Source organism: Lathyrus oleraceus, chromosome 3 (assembly GCF_024323335.1).
Source record: "Lathyrus oleraceus cultivar Zhongwan6 chromosome 3, CAAS_Psat_ZW6_1.0, whole genome shotgun sequence".
NCBI lineage: Eukaryota > Viridiplantae > Streptophyta > Magnoliopsida > Fabales > Fabaceae > Lathyrus > Lathyrus oleraceus.
In genome coordinates, this window is record NC_066581.1 from 278,421,381 (window position 1) to 278,436,137 (window position 14,757).

Below are 14,757 nucleotides of genomic sequence, written 5' to 3' on the forward strand. Positions count from 1 at the left end.
CTTTAAAGCCAAAAAAATGACGTTGACTTATTTATTAACATCCTTATATTGCATTTTTTTAAAATATTGTTAGATTTAATTATGCTTGATTTAAATTTTAATCTTTATTTTATTTCTTTTATGAAATTAATTTTTCTATTTTAAATTCAAATAATTTGGCCTCTTTTCAAAAAAATCACTGAATTTTTTTTAATGACATGTAATTTTTATTTTATCTTATAATTTTATAAAAGTGTCTATATGACCATTTTTCATGTTTTACAAATGATACGTTATTTAAAAATTAATAAGGTTACTAAATTTTAGTGCAAAAATACGAATGAAGATCAAATTTGTTTGAATTTAAAATAAGAGAGTTAATTTTATAAATCAAATAAAATAAAGAGATTAAAAGTGCAATTTATCTTTTAATTTATTATTACTATTAATTAAAAATGAAATGATAAATTTAAATTATTTATAATCTATTAGATATCAAAATTAATTTATATTCAAAACAGTGCCTGTCTTTATGTTTCTCTAATTAAAATCAAAAACAAATATTACTTTAAAAATTACTAAAGATTCTTTTCAAAGTTACAACTAAAATAAGATTATTTTCAGGTTTTTAAAAAATTAATAGTGTCAATTTTAGACAAAAGAAAAAGAATAAAACGAGGCACGATAAAAAAAATGGCTCAAGACAAATTATATATAGAAATGATCTTGCCAAAAAGAATGTCTAGGTTCATAAAATACAAACAAAATCCACCACCCATGTTCATTACCATATACGGTTCTTTTCATTTTAATTAGCCACCTCAATTTTGTTCATTTCTACACTAGTCAACATGCATGGCAAACTATGGCCAAATGCTGGTGCATGGTAATCTTATAGCTTTAATTCATTTGTTATAAATACTCACTCATTTCAGTGTACTCCATCATCTCTTCATCTATAGTAAGCAGAGTAACACATTAATCCAAATCAATATGGCTGCTACTCCAATCAAACCGTTAATGTTGTTGGCAATTGCTTTCCTAGCCTCAGTTTGTGTCTCTTCTAGATCCGATCAAGAGAACCCCTTTATCTTTAAGTCTAACCGATTTCAAACTCTTTATGAGAACGAAAACGGTCACATTCGTCTTCTCCAAAAATTTGACAAACGTTCCAAAATATTTGAAAATCTTCAAAATTACCGTCTTTTAGAATATAAGTCCAAACCTCACACCCTTTTTCTTCCACAATACACCGATGCCGACTTCATCCTTGTAGTCCTTAGTGGTAATGTATTACGTATCAATTTATAGATTTCAAATTAATCATCAATAGTTTTTTTTATAAATAATGATATTTCTTACTTTATAAATTTGATTTTTGTGAAGATAAATTAAGTTGAAAATAAAAATATGATCTTAATTGCAATATGCAGGGAAAGCCACTCTCACAGTGTTGAAATCTAACGATCGAAACTCCTTCAATCTTGAACGTGGTGATGCCATCAAACTCCCTGCTGGCACTATTGCTTATTTGGCTAACCGAGATGACAACGAGGATCTTAGAGTATTAGATCTCGCCATCCCAGTAAACAAACCCGGTCAATTGCAGGTAATAAAGTTGAAGCTTACCTTTTCTCATATTACACATTATTTGCATGCAACCACATGAAATAATTTTAGAGGGATCTACAATAGTATCACAACAACAGTTGCGACTCCATTTTCCCACATTATATCGTAAAGTTTGTCCACTCTTACCATTGTTTATTTGTAATTTTTAACAGTCTTTCTTATTATCTGGAACTCAAAATCAACCATCATTATTATCTGGATTCAGCAAGAATATTCTAGAGGCTGCTTTCAATGTAAGCATGCAACACACACATCCTTTATTCGTTTTTCATGTACTAGTTTGGTTTACTTTATGTAAATATTCACTTTGTCCTTTTATATACTGTTCAAAATATAAAGACCAATTACGAGGAGATAGAAAAGGTTCTTTTAGAACAACAGGAACAAGAGCCACAACACAGAAGAAGTCTTAAGGATAGGAGACAAGAGATCAACGAAGAAAATGTAATAGTCAAAGTATCAAGGGAACAAATTGAGGAATTGAGCAAAAATGCAAAGTCCAGTTCCAAAAAAAGTGTATCATCAGAATCTGGACCATTCAACTTGAGAAGTCGCAATCCTATCTATTCTAACAAGTTTGGCAAATTCTTTGAGATCACCCCAGAGAAAAATCAACAACTTCAAGACTTGGACATATTTGTCAATTCTGTGGATATTAAGGAGGTATAACAAAATTATTTTATAACATATGCAAATAAACTAGACAATAAACTATATATTATTATTAAGTAAAAAGATACTTATAATCATTTTAACATAATTTAAGGGGATTTGAATTTTGTTTCTTTAAAATTATAAGAAGAAACTCATATCACTAAGTTTACATCTCATTGACAACAAATTTGTAAATTTAATATCATGTTCTATTTAGAGAATTGAGAGCTACAGCTAAAAAAATATTCAAATTTAATTTTAGGGATCTTTATTGTTGCCAAACTACAATTCAAGAGCAATTGTGATAGTAACTGTTACCGAAGGAAAAGGAGATTTTGAACTTGTGGGTCAAAGAAATGAGAACCAGGGAAAAGAAAATGACAAGGAAGAGGAACAAGAAGAAGAGACAAGCAAACAAGTGCAACTGTATAGAGCTAAGTTGTCTCCAGGTGATGTTTTTGTGATTCCAGCAGGTCACCCCGTTGCCATAAATGCCTCCTCAGATCTCAATCTGATTGGATTTGGTATCAATGCCGAGAACAACGAGAGAAACTTCCTTGCAGGTATATTATATTCTTATTTAACCTCTTTATAAAAATTGTAATCGTGTTCTTACACTTGATCGCCGCTTTCATTTTATATAATATTTTTATTCATTAATAAAAAAAATTAATATAATATTTAAACTCAAAAACGGACATAGGAACACATATATTTTTTTTCTAAAAAGTGATAAATTAGGAGGAATATATGAAACCAAAACCATAATTGAAATAAACTAGATGTAGAATATATTAATTTTTTTAATTTTTTATGTGTGTGGTAATATGTTTTCTTCTATTTGAATAAATGAGGAAATAAATTAATTAAGTAATAATTTTTTGGGTGATTGCAAATTTGAAGGTGAGGAAGACAATGTCATAAGTCAAGTAGAAAGACCAGTTAAAGAGCTTGCATTTCCTGGATCTTCTCATGAGGTTGATAGGCTCCTAAAGAATCAAAAACAATCTTATTTTGCAAATGCTCAGCCTCTGCAAAGAGAGTAAAGAAACCATCAAATAAGGGATCATCTATCTTCAATTCTGGATGCTTTTAATAAGTTATAAAATACTATGCATGTATGCTATAAAGAGTTATAGCTCATAGTGAGCAAAGGATGAAATGTCATTCTCTTGTAACTATAACTCGAGTTTCACTTTTCTACTATGAATAAATAAACCAAGAATAAGTTTTGTATCCCGCGGATAAATAAACCAAGAATAAGTTTTGTATCTCGCCTAACCTACTATGCTTTTCTTATGGAATATATACTACTCCTCTATGCTACTACCCCTCTATGCTACTTACTATAGATGATTTAATCATACATAAACGATGGATTATATATTTAATTATATCTGTTTTATCATAATTAATTTGATAGTCGAAATAAAAATGTTGGCATGTGAATGTTTTAAAAACTCCTTCAAAATTTTATATTTTTTTTCACTATGTTAAATAATTTGTTAATTTTTATAAACTCTCTAATTTTTAAATAGAATTTATGCTTAGAAGTTGCACGCGTAAATCTAATTCTATAGTAATAAATTAAAGATAAATGTACATGAATAACCAATTATTTTACGCATAAAAATCAATTGATAAATAATTTTGACCAGTGTTCCATTTTTTCACGTTGTCTTTAAAACATAATCTTAAATAGATATCTATTGTTTCTTACAAGTACAAATCCCTCATATATAAAATTAGAAAGAAAAGAAGCATGTGAGAAAATTTCCATATCATACCAACACATCCTGATCAGTATTATAAAGATTATGTCACCTGCTCAGATGATGTTAATAAATTTAATTAAAGTACATTTGATCGTGTGATTATCGAAATAAAAATGTTGGCATGTCAGTATTTTAAAAATACCCGCAAATGTTTAATATATTTACATAATTTAAAGCAATTTGTTAATTTTATGAAACTCTCTAATTTTTAAAGATAATGTATGCTTAGAAGAAGCATGCGTAAATCTCATTCTATAGTAATATTTTAATGATAAATGTATACGAATAATCAACTATTTTACGCATAAAAATTAATTAATAAATAATTTTGAGATTTAAAAAGTCTTTTGCTCCCTGTAAGTTAGTGAGTTTTTGATTTTGGTCCCTATAATTTATTTATTTTTGTATGAGTCCCTATATCTCACTTTTGTGTTGGTTTTAGGGAATAAAACCAACACAAAAAGTGAGGTATAGGGACACAGACAAAAATAAATAAATTACAGGGGTCAAAACCAAAAATTCGCTAACTTACAGGGACCAACAGACTATTTTAGCCTAATTTTGACTAGTGCTCCATTTTTTTACATTGTCTTTAAATCACTCTTAATTTGATATCAATTGTTTCTTACAAGTACAATACCTCATAAACAAAATTAAAAAGAAAAGAAGCATGTGAGAAAATTGTCGTATCATACCAACACATCCTGACAAGTGATGTAAAGATTATGTCATCTTCTTAGGGGATCAGTCCAATAAGTTCAATTAGAAACTTTTACGCTTACCATGGATCACTTTAATAGATGACATATACCTTAAGGATCCTCTACTTTCACTCACTCCTCTTAAAACACTTAAGACTGTGCCACTATTGTCAACCTTTCAAAACTTTCATATTGGTTATCTCTTTGGTTCTTATAGCAAATTGAACCTCCTCCAATGTAATAGAGTCTTCCTTACCATAAATAAATAAAGGGGACATTTAAAGGTTTAAAATATATGGAAAATAAGACCTTCAATAGTGCAAACTTATTTTCATCATTAAACTTCACCCCAATATTTTGCATAGTATATATATAAAAAAAAACTACAAGTGAAAAATATTAAAGTGTTGTTTTAGAAAACTTTCTACATAATAGATTATTTATTCAACTCTTCATTGTGTAAGTGTTAGTATTATAATTCTGGTAGAAAATAATTTTAGGTAAAAGATTATTAATCGTGAGTATAGATCAAGAACCATATTTCTACGATTGTATTTCTCTATTCATTTTAATTTCATATTCCAACAAAAATAATTACGATAACAATGGCCTATAGTGATTATTTTTTATGCGTTTGACAAAACTCTAGTGTTTTACCTTGTTTACTGTTGGAATAGAAATTGTGGGAACCAAGTTATCGGTATACTTTTTATGGACATCTTTTAACACTAATTTTTTTCGATGGTATAAGTTTTATCAGCATTTTTTATTGATAAAATTTATCAAAAATATCATAATTGTCACTTTAATGTATTTTTAAAGTTTATAGTTACAATTAAATTTATGAAGAAAAAAATCTATTGAAACTTTAATCATTTTTAAATATTTATCACCAAGTATTAAAAATATGTCAAACAACAAAATAGTGAATAATGTCAAATTAAAATTATCATATTATGTTTATTAAAAAAATTTAAAGTAATACAAATCCTAAAAAATCATAATTTTATCCAATCTTATCTAATAGATTTTTAATTTACTCCATCAAAAATAATTTTTTTATCTTCATCTTGTCCATGTTTATTAGTATTCAAATTAGGATAATTCATTTGGTGAGGGGCATCAGGAGTATATAAAACTCGTTGGAAAAAAATGTAGATTTTAAAAAATCAATCGAGATTGAAAAGTTTTATAAATGAAAGTTGATCGACAGTTGAATTAGATAATAAAATTTAGAGTACCATATTGTGCCAATAACATAGGTGAGTATAAAAGAGAGATGTCGAATATGACACATATGAGTATATAACAAGTATGTTGGATATAACGAGTTTAAGACCTTGTATAGAAAATTAATAGATTGGATATAACAAGTATGTTTTATTTTTCAAAAAATTGATCACAAGAAGGATTTTTCCAAGAGGGGGAAAGAGAGATTATGTGCATATTGTATTTGTCTTGGATGAGGTGGTTGTGAAGGTGTTGATGCATTGGTGGTGACAAGTTTATATACTCAAAATAATTGAGTTATGGACTCATGATGATCTTATCACAAGTCCACAGAAAAAGCTTAATATTTTAAGATTATAGAGCTAAAAGCAGTGGAGTCGTTCGACTCAGTGACAATAAGGCTTGCAAAATTCATGTTATTGACATGGTTTGGCTAAAATGTTTGATAAGCTTGAATTCCTTCTACACCATGTGAGATATGTTCTCGAGTTCAAGTGAAATTTGCTGCACATAAGCATCATTGATGATCTAGGCTATTGTACTAGAGTTGAATATGGGATGTTGAAATTTTTGCATGGTGCATGGTGTAACACCTCAAGTTTCTCAAGTTTTTCATACTGTAACTTTCATATATAAATTAATAACTATTATTTTTAAATGATTTTGTATGCTTGTGTGTGGCGGTTTTTGTTATAACACTTTCGTTTGCATTTGATTAATGATAAGTGTGTCGATTATTATACTATAATTACTTCTACTATTAACTTAATCTAAATATGTATTTCATAAATGCTTCTTCCATGAATAAATTATCTTATGTAAATATTTATTATAATATTTTTTTTCCGTGTTTATCATAATTTGGTGGTTAATTAAAAATATTATTTTATTTACTCTTTTTTAATCACTCTCTAAAGTAATAATTATTTTAGAGTGTGTATTTTGAAGAATATTGTTTTATATATAATGAAAAATGAATAAAGCAAATAAATGTATGCAGTAGTGATTTGATTTAGAGCTAAAAAAGAAATTAATCAATTTAAAAGTGTTTATTTGAGCATGGACCAAATTTAAACAATCAAAAGAAAATTAAGAAAAAAATATTAACAAACCTTAAAAAGACAATAATACGACATTTGTGCTACAATGTCTTATGGAAGAGAATGCAGTGCGGCAACAAAAGAAAATGTGGAAAATCAATCTCAGATATCAAACCATTTTTAAAATGTTTTTTCTGTTTCATCCCAAATTTCATTAAGATTTTTTTATTATCAGTGTAGTTTTATATATTTATTTAAATTTTATTTATTTTATTACCTCTTTAAACACGTTATTTACTTCTCGTTATGAACTTAACAATTTTCATTTATTATTCTTTGTCATAACCCCGAATTTAGTGAAACAAACACTAAATTGACTATTAATTTCAATAATGTTTTCCTTCAATTTAATTTGTGATTGAAGATTAATTTCATTAATTCATTTTTCGAAATTGATCTTTTAAAATTAATTCTTATATTTATTTTATTTTATATAACCATAAATTATCGAGTTGAACCAATTGTAAAACAACGAGTCAAACAAGCAGAAGATTCATGTTGGTGGATTTATAATAGTGTGCAAAAGCATCAAAAGAAGACGAGGAGTGAGAATAAGTTTGAATAATGAGTTTAAAATAAGTGAGATGAATGGCATAGCCATATTTCCCATAATACTTATGGGGCTCGTTTCGATAGTTGTAATCCTTGAGTGATAATTAAATTAATGTGCACATTTCGAAGGGTGGGATTAAAAGAAGAACTAGAAACCGTATTAAGGTCTTGACTGATTTAATTTATATTGAATGTGTTGTAATTGAAACTACAAACTATACCGTACATGATGTTTTCAACCCCACTTGCATTTTTGAATTCACCGTAATTTCATAAATTTCACTAAATGGAACAGGGTGTATCCAGAAGTACATCTTTGGTATATCTCCTAAGACAAGCTTTGGTTTTTAAAGTCCATATTGATCTAAAATTTGTATAAGTATGAGTCTCTCATCTCATTTTTCAACGAAATCACATCACACCAAAATGAGCATATATTGGCATGTCACATTTGTCTACTTCAACGGTGTGAATACCTCACTTGAATTTAGGGTCACAAAGTACACCTCTCTTGTAGATCTGAAATTCATAGTGGAGAATCACCAAGAATACTCGAACAATCGACAGATTGTCAAACTCGAGTATTGTAACACCTAATTCCCCGACTCAACATTTAGTAGAATAATTTAATTTTAACTAAACATTTAGAGTGTCACGCATGTTTCACCAAGCATAAAAGCCAACAAAATATAATCGCGTGAATAATAGAGTTTTACATATAATATCTCAACAACAAATGAATAACAAGGTACTTCAACGACTCCAAAACGAATAAGGCATGTAACAGTGAAATATAAAATAGCATGTCCCCAGTGCAACATATCAGATCGACTCCACTAAACACCCGAGTGATAAATAACTAAAGAGACATCCACACCGTCCTCTAGCTCAAGCAACTATTCTTCTACCTGATTGCATGTACTCCGGGGGAGCACAGACACCACAACAAACAAATAGGGATGAGAATATGCTCAAATATATTAATGATGCAAGACATAGCAAGGGTAGAATATTCATCACAATCATCAATCACGCGCTTATTAACAACAATAAACAATAATAATGATTACTCAATCACACATGCAGGTATGTATGCAAATGTACCCATTATTCGACTCCACGTGCATACGGTACTGATTTAGACATCATAGATATGTTACTGAATTTTGTTCATACTCGCTTCTGGTCCCCTCTTCTGAACCAGAGCCCATCATAATCGTTATTGATCCCCACTACTGAATCCGTAATTTTTCACGGATTCCATTACTAAATCGGCTACTCGCTCTCGATCCCCACTTTTGAACCAAATCTCACCACCGTACTGAATTCTATACACCATGATGTATGAACTCAACAATAACATGCAAATATGGTCATCACAAACCGGCCCCACTTCTGATCGTGTACACCGCCAATAAGGCCATCACCTCAACACAACGGGTATGATATGCAAATATATTCAACGATACATATTCATACAATTATACAAATATTTCAAATATTATTTAACTCATCATAATATTTTATCACATTAATTTGTCACGCTCTTCGTCAACTCGTAACAAACCCACAAATTCATATTCATATAAATATTAAATAATCATCTCATAAGACATTCACAAGTAAAACACGACATTCATATTTTCATGTACATATTTAATCTCTAAACCATTATTATAAGGTAGTGTTACGCGTCATCTATCAAACTCTTTATACCACACCTCAAACTGAATCACGAAACTCAAGTTACGTTTGAAACAAGACACTTGGTACAAAATCCAGGGAGTTTCTATGGTCGTCCGTAGCAGTTGCTACGGTCATCCATAGCAACTGCTACAACCTATAGCACTCCCTAGCCATTCCCCCTGGGCACGCCTCTGATTCAAAAACCAGAGGGTTGCTATGGTGGCCCGTAGGAGCTGCTACTGCTTGTAACAATGCCCAGAAATCCCAAAGATTGTTTCCTGATTTTGTGTGATCGCTCTTGTTTTCCAATCCTGCATCAGACCTCAAACCTTATTTTTGACCTCTAACAGTCCCAAAACATACTAAACATCATTGTACATGAAAACATACAAAATTTACCATCTTTCAACATCCAAATTAACAATATTTCATCAATTGGCCATGATCATAATGCCAAAACTCCAACCACATGAACAACATCTCAATGAATTTATACACGCCAAGGCATGTGCAATTCAACATCAAAAAAAGCACACAAATCACAATTATCACAGCGTGTGGATTAAATTTTGCATAAATCTTCATCTAACACATCAAGCATTCAAAAATTATGAAACAAGTAAGAAAACCTATATGAGGGTGGGGATCCCTCTCAACCCTTTAATGCAATTGACACCTATATTCAAGTAATCCCCCTAACATGATTTTCCATCAAAGAATTCAAGCTTTGGTTATGACTTCTCCTTCCTAGAGCTATCCTTAGGGTTCCTTTCCACTTTCTCCATTTTTCCAACTCTTCACGTATCAGATCAAAAACTCTCCACTCCCTTCCCTTTTTCTATTTAAATGACCTAATACTAATTCGTTAAATTCACAACATTCCCTTAAATTTTCTTTATTCCGTCATTTCACTCTAATTTTCTCACTAATTCAATTTTTTACCCCAAAACTCCTAATTCCTTATTTTCTATTATTTAATTAAATAAAATCTAGTAAATCCCAATAAAATCTAAAATTACCAAATAAATCATATAGTTCACCAACACTTAAAATAAATAAATAAAAGAAATTAAAAATTCAATTATATTATTAATTAAAAAATTAGGGCGTTACAAGTAACGTTCACCATCGGTTGACAACGAAGGAAAAATTCATTTCAACAAGTTTTAGCATAAGACAAATTAAGATTTAAAGGATATGTGGAGTACATTTCACTGTTACAAAACAAAAGGTCTGATTGAGCCGAATGCGAAGATTGTGAGATCGAGTGAAGATATTCTAAAGATGTTGAAATGTCTTACTTGATAATGAAATGTATTATTCGATTTACGTTAATCATTATCTATGTAATGTTTCATTTTTATGTATGTTATTATAATTGTCAATGTTAATTTATCTTTGTTTCTGCATCTGTTTCATTTCTGCATTTGTTCATGATTCAGTGGATTCCAAAAATACACTTCTTTAAGGTATACATAAATGCATTTCAGAATTATATTTTGTCATAGAATTGGGGTCTGACTCAATAACAAATAAATTGTGTGTGAATAAGATGCATCATAAAGTATATTTATGAATTCCAAATATAGTTTTGGTTTTTCACTAAGGTGAGAAGCAATCTTTAAGATGGGAAGAGAAATCCCCTCAATAAATAAATAAGGATTTTTCAATCACCACTTTTATATATTCAAATTTGCCAAAATACTTTATTTAAAACATCATTATCATTATCTCTATGTTTTAAGTGATTGATAGAAAAAAATTCTAAGTAGCATTTTTTTAATAGATTTTTTTTGTAAAACCTAAACCCCAAAGTTAATATAAACTTACTTTTAAGATAAACAATTTATTTTTATTTTATAGAATCTATCATGATAATTAGTATTTATGTGTAAGTTATTTTTATAGCAAAAAGTAATATAAAATTAAATTATTTTGATATATCTTATAATTTGTTTCCATAAACCTATTAGATTTAATTATTAGATTTAATTCATATTTAAGTTTGTTAGATATTAGATTTAAATATTAGATTTGATTCATATTTAAGTTTGTTAGATATTAGATTTGATTCATATTTAAGTTTGTTAGAGGCTTATAAATAGGGTGTCAATCATTGTAAGTTTTAATCCTTTTTGTAGCCATCATTCTCTTAATAGAATATTCATCTTTTATTCTACCTTTGCACCAACAATTGGTATCTAGAGCTCCGGTTCGGATTCATTGGGAAACACGGGAAACACGAGTGAACGTGAGGTCTTGTGTGTTTGATTTTGATTCTTAGATTCGTGTTGAATCTTGAACAAAATCTGATCAGAATTTTAATTCTGTGGGTTGGGAAACACTGTGTGAGAAATCTGAGTGTATTGTGCAAGGTAGAAAGATGAACGGAAACGGCAACATGAACACCAAACTTCCAGTATTTGACGGTAAAAACTGGAATCGTTGGATGATCCAAATGCGTGTACTGTTCGGTGCTCAAGATGTTCTAGATCTTGTCACTGATGGTTATGTTCCGGTAGCAGCAGATGCGACGGATGAACAGAAAAACGCGCAGAAGGAAGTAAGGAAGAAGGATCAGAAAGCATTGTTCTTCATTCATCAATGTGTTGATGTAAATGTGTTTGAGAAGATTGCAGATTCAACGACAGCAAAGGCTGCGTGGGACACACTGGTTAGATGTTATGGTGGTGACGCATCAGTGAAGAAGGTAAAGCTTCAGTCCTTGAGAAAGCAATATGAGAATCTCAACATGAAGAATAATGAGAAAGTTTCTGAATACATCTCCAGAGTGATTCTGATCACTAATGAGATGAAAGCGTGTGGAGAAACTCTTTCTGAAGAAACAATCATGGAGAAGGTATTGAGATCCCTTACCTCTCAATTTGATTACATTGTGGTAGCAATAGAACATTCCAAAGATCTGAGCACCATGAGAATTGAAGAGCTGCAGAGCAGTCTAGAAGCGCAAGAGTTGCGTTTGACTGAGAGAACTTCTGAAAGGGAAGTAGAGCAGCAGGCTCTGAAAGCAACTTCTGATAGGAGGTATCAGAAGCAGTCAGAAGCCAGGAGAAGATCTGATGGTGGTCAGAAGTCAGAAAGCTCAACCTCTGATAGACAAAAAAATGCTCAGAAGGGAAAAGAGAAGTATGACAAGAAGAAAATCCAATGTTACTGCTGTAAGAAGTTTGGTCACTTTGCTAGAGACTGTTGGTCAAACAAGGAGAGAAAATCAGAAGAAGCAAATATAGCCAGAAGTTCTGATGACGAATCTGTGCTATTGATGGCCTCTGAATCTGATGATATGGATCTGATAGACTGGTGGTATATGGACACTGGTTGTTCAAATCATCTTACTGGAAACAAGAAATGGCTGGTTGACTTTGACTCTGAAAAGAGGACAAAGATCAGATGTGCTGATGACAAATATCTTAATGCAGAAGGTATGGGAAATGTCAGAGTGACTCTGAACAATGGGAAAACAGCATTGATTCAGAACGTGTGGTATGTACCTGGCATCAGAAGCAATCTGATGAGTGTGGGACAATTAATTGAGAAAGGTTTCTCAGTTACCATGAAGGACAATCTTCTGAAGTTGTATGACTGCAATCAGAAGTTGATTATGGAGTCAGAACAGGGAAGGAATAGAACATTCAAGGTGAATGTCAGAACTGCAGACTCAGAATGTCTTAGTGCAACAAGTGCTGAGAAGGAGAGTGAGCTGTGGCATAGAAGATTTGGTCATTTGAATTTCAGAAGCTTAAAACATCTGAATTCAAAGAAGTTGGTACATGGAATTCCTGCAATTAAGAAGCCTGAAAAGTCATGCAAAGTTTGCATGGAAGGAAAACAACCACGATTGCCATTTGCGTCAGAAACTACTCCAAGAGCAAAACATGCCTTGGGAGTTGTACATTCTGATGTGTGTGGTCCATTTCCAGTAGCATCGATTGGAGGGAATAAATACTTTGTGTTATTTGTTGATGAATTCACAAGAATGACATGGGTATCCCTTATTAAGTTTAAACACGAGGTGTTTGATGAATTCAAGAAGTTCAGAATGAAGGCTGAGAATCAGAGTGGTCAGAAGTTGAAGATTCTTAGAACTGACGGTGGAGGTGAGTATAACTCCAAAGAGTTCCAGAAGTTCTGTGAGGAGAATGGAATTGAGCATGAGGTTACTGCTCCTTATACCCCTCAACACAATGGTCTTGCTGAAAGAAGAAACCGCACTTTGCTTGATATGGTGAGAAGCATGCTAAAGGAGAAGAAGCTTCCTCAGAAGCTCTGGGGAGAAGCTGTTGCCACTGCAACGTATGTACTCAACCGATGTCCTACGAAGAAGTTGAAGGAAATAGTTCCAATACAGAAGTGGACTGGAGATAAGCAAAGTGTTAGTCATCTGAAGGTGTTTGGTTCTGTTTGCTATAAACATGTTCCAGAAGCCAGAAGACAGAAGCTGGATGATAGAAGCAAAGTGATGATTCTGATAGGGTACCACAGTACAGGTGCATACAAGCTCTATTGTCCAGAAACCAATAAATTGAATTCAGCAGAGATGTGATTGTGAAGGAATCAGAAGTTTGGAATTGGGAAAAGTCTCAATCTGATTCTGATGTTAGAACTTCTGAAGAAAGGTCAGAGTTCAGAATTTCTGAGGTTGGAGTAAACTCTGACGTTGATTCTGACTCTGATAGTGATCCAGAATCTGATGTTCCAGACTCTGATGTTCCAGACTCTGATGTTTCAGACTCTGATGATCCAGACTCTGATGACCCAGACTCTGATGGTAATCCAGATTCTAGTGGCAATTCAGACTCTGGAAATATGCCAGCCCCTGAAGATGGTCAAAGCTCTGGAGGAAGTCAACCATCTGAAGGTAGAAACTCTGAAGTTGAAGACTCTGAACAAGTTCAGAGACCACAAAGAGTCAGAAACATCCCCAGAAGATATGCAGAATTTGACATGCTGCAAGACACTGAAGTAGACTCTGAAGGAGAAGTTATTCAGTGTGCCATGTTAGTAGACTCTGAACCCATAAGTACAGAAGAGGCTCTTAAGCAGAAGCTCTGGCTGAAGGCCATGAAAGAAGAACTTGATGCTATAGAGAGAAACATGACTGGAAGTTTTGAACAAGAGATAGCCAAGTTCAAGAAAGTTCTGATGAATGAATTCGAAATGACTGATCTAGGCAAAATGACATACTTTCTAGGGATGGAGTTCAGATACTCTGAGAAAGGTATTATTTTGCATCAGCTCAAGTATGAATTAGAACTTCTGAAGAGATTTGATCTGAAGAATTGTAAGATTGCTGTTACTGCATGCCAAGCTGTGTGGATTCTGAATCTATTGCAGGATCTGAAGATTAAAGTAAACAAACCTCTGAAGCTGATGATTGACAACAAGTCTGCAAACAATCTTGCCAGAAACCCAGTGTTGCATGGGAGA

General features: G+C 31.6%; 1 protein-coding gene across 1 annotated transcript; it reads left to right on the forward strand.

Annotated features, from left to right (window-relative positions):
- Window positions 1-910: 910 nt before the first annotated feature.
- LOC127127011 (provicilin) lies at window positions 911-3,536 on the forward strand. The gene is made up of 6 exons (XM_051056090.1): window positions 911-1,264; window positions 1,413-1,588; window positions 1,764-1,844; window positions 1,951-2,274; window positions 2,528-2,828; window positions 3,169-3,536. Exons 1-6 carry the CDS (start codon window positions 973-975, stop codon window positions 3,309-3,311), a joined length of 1,317 nt encoding a protein of 438 aa, XP_050912047.1. The 5' UTR covers window positions 911-972; the 3' UTR covers window positions 3,312-3,536.
- The last annotated feature ends 11,221 nt before the right edge of the window (window positions 3,537-14,757 follow it).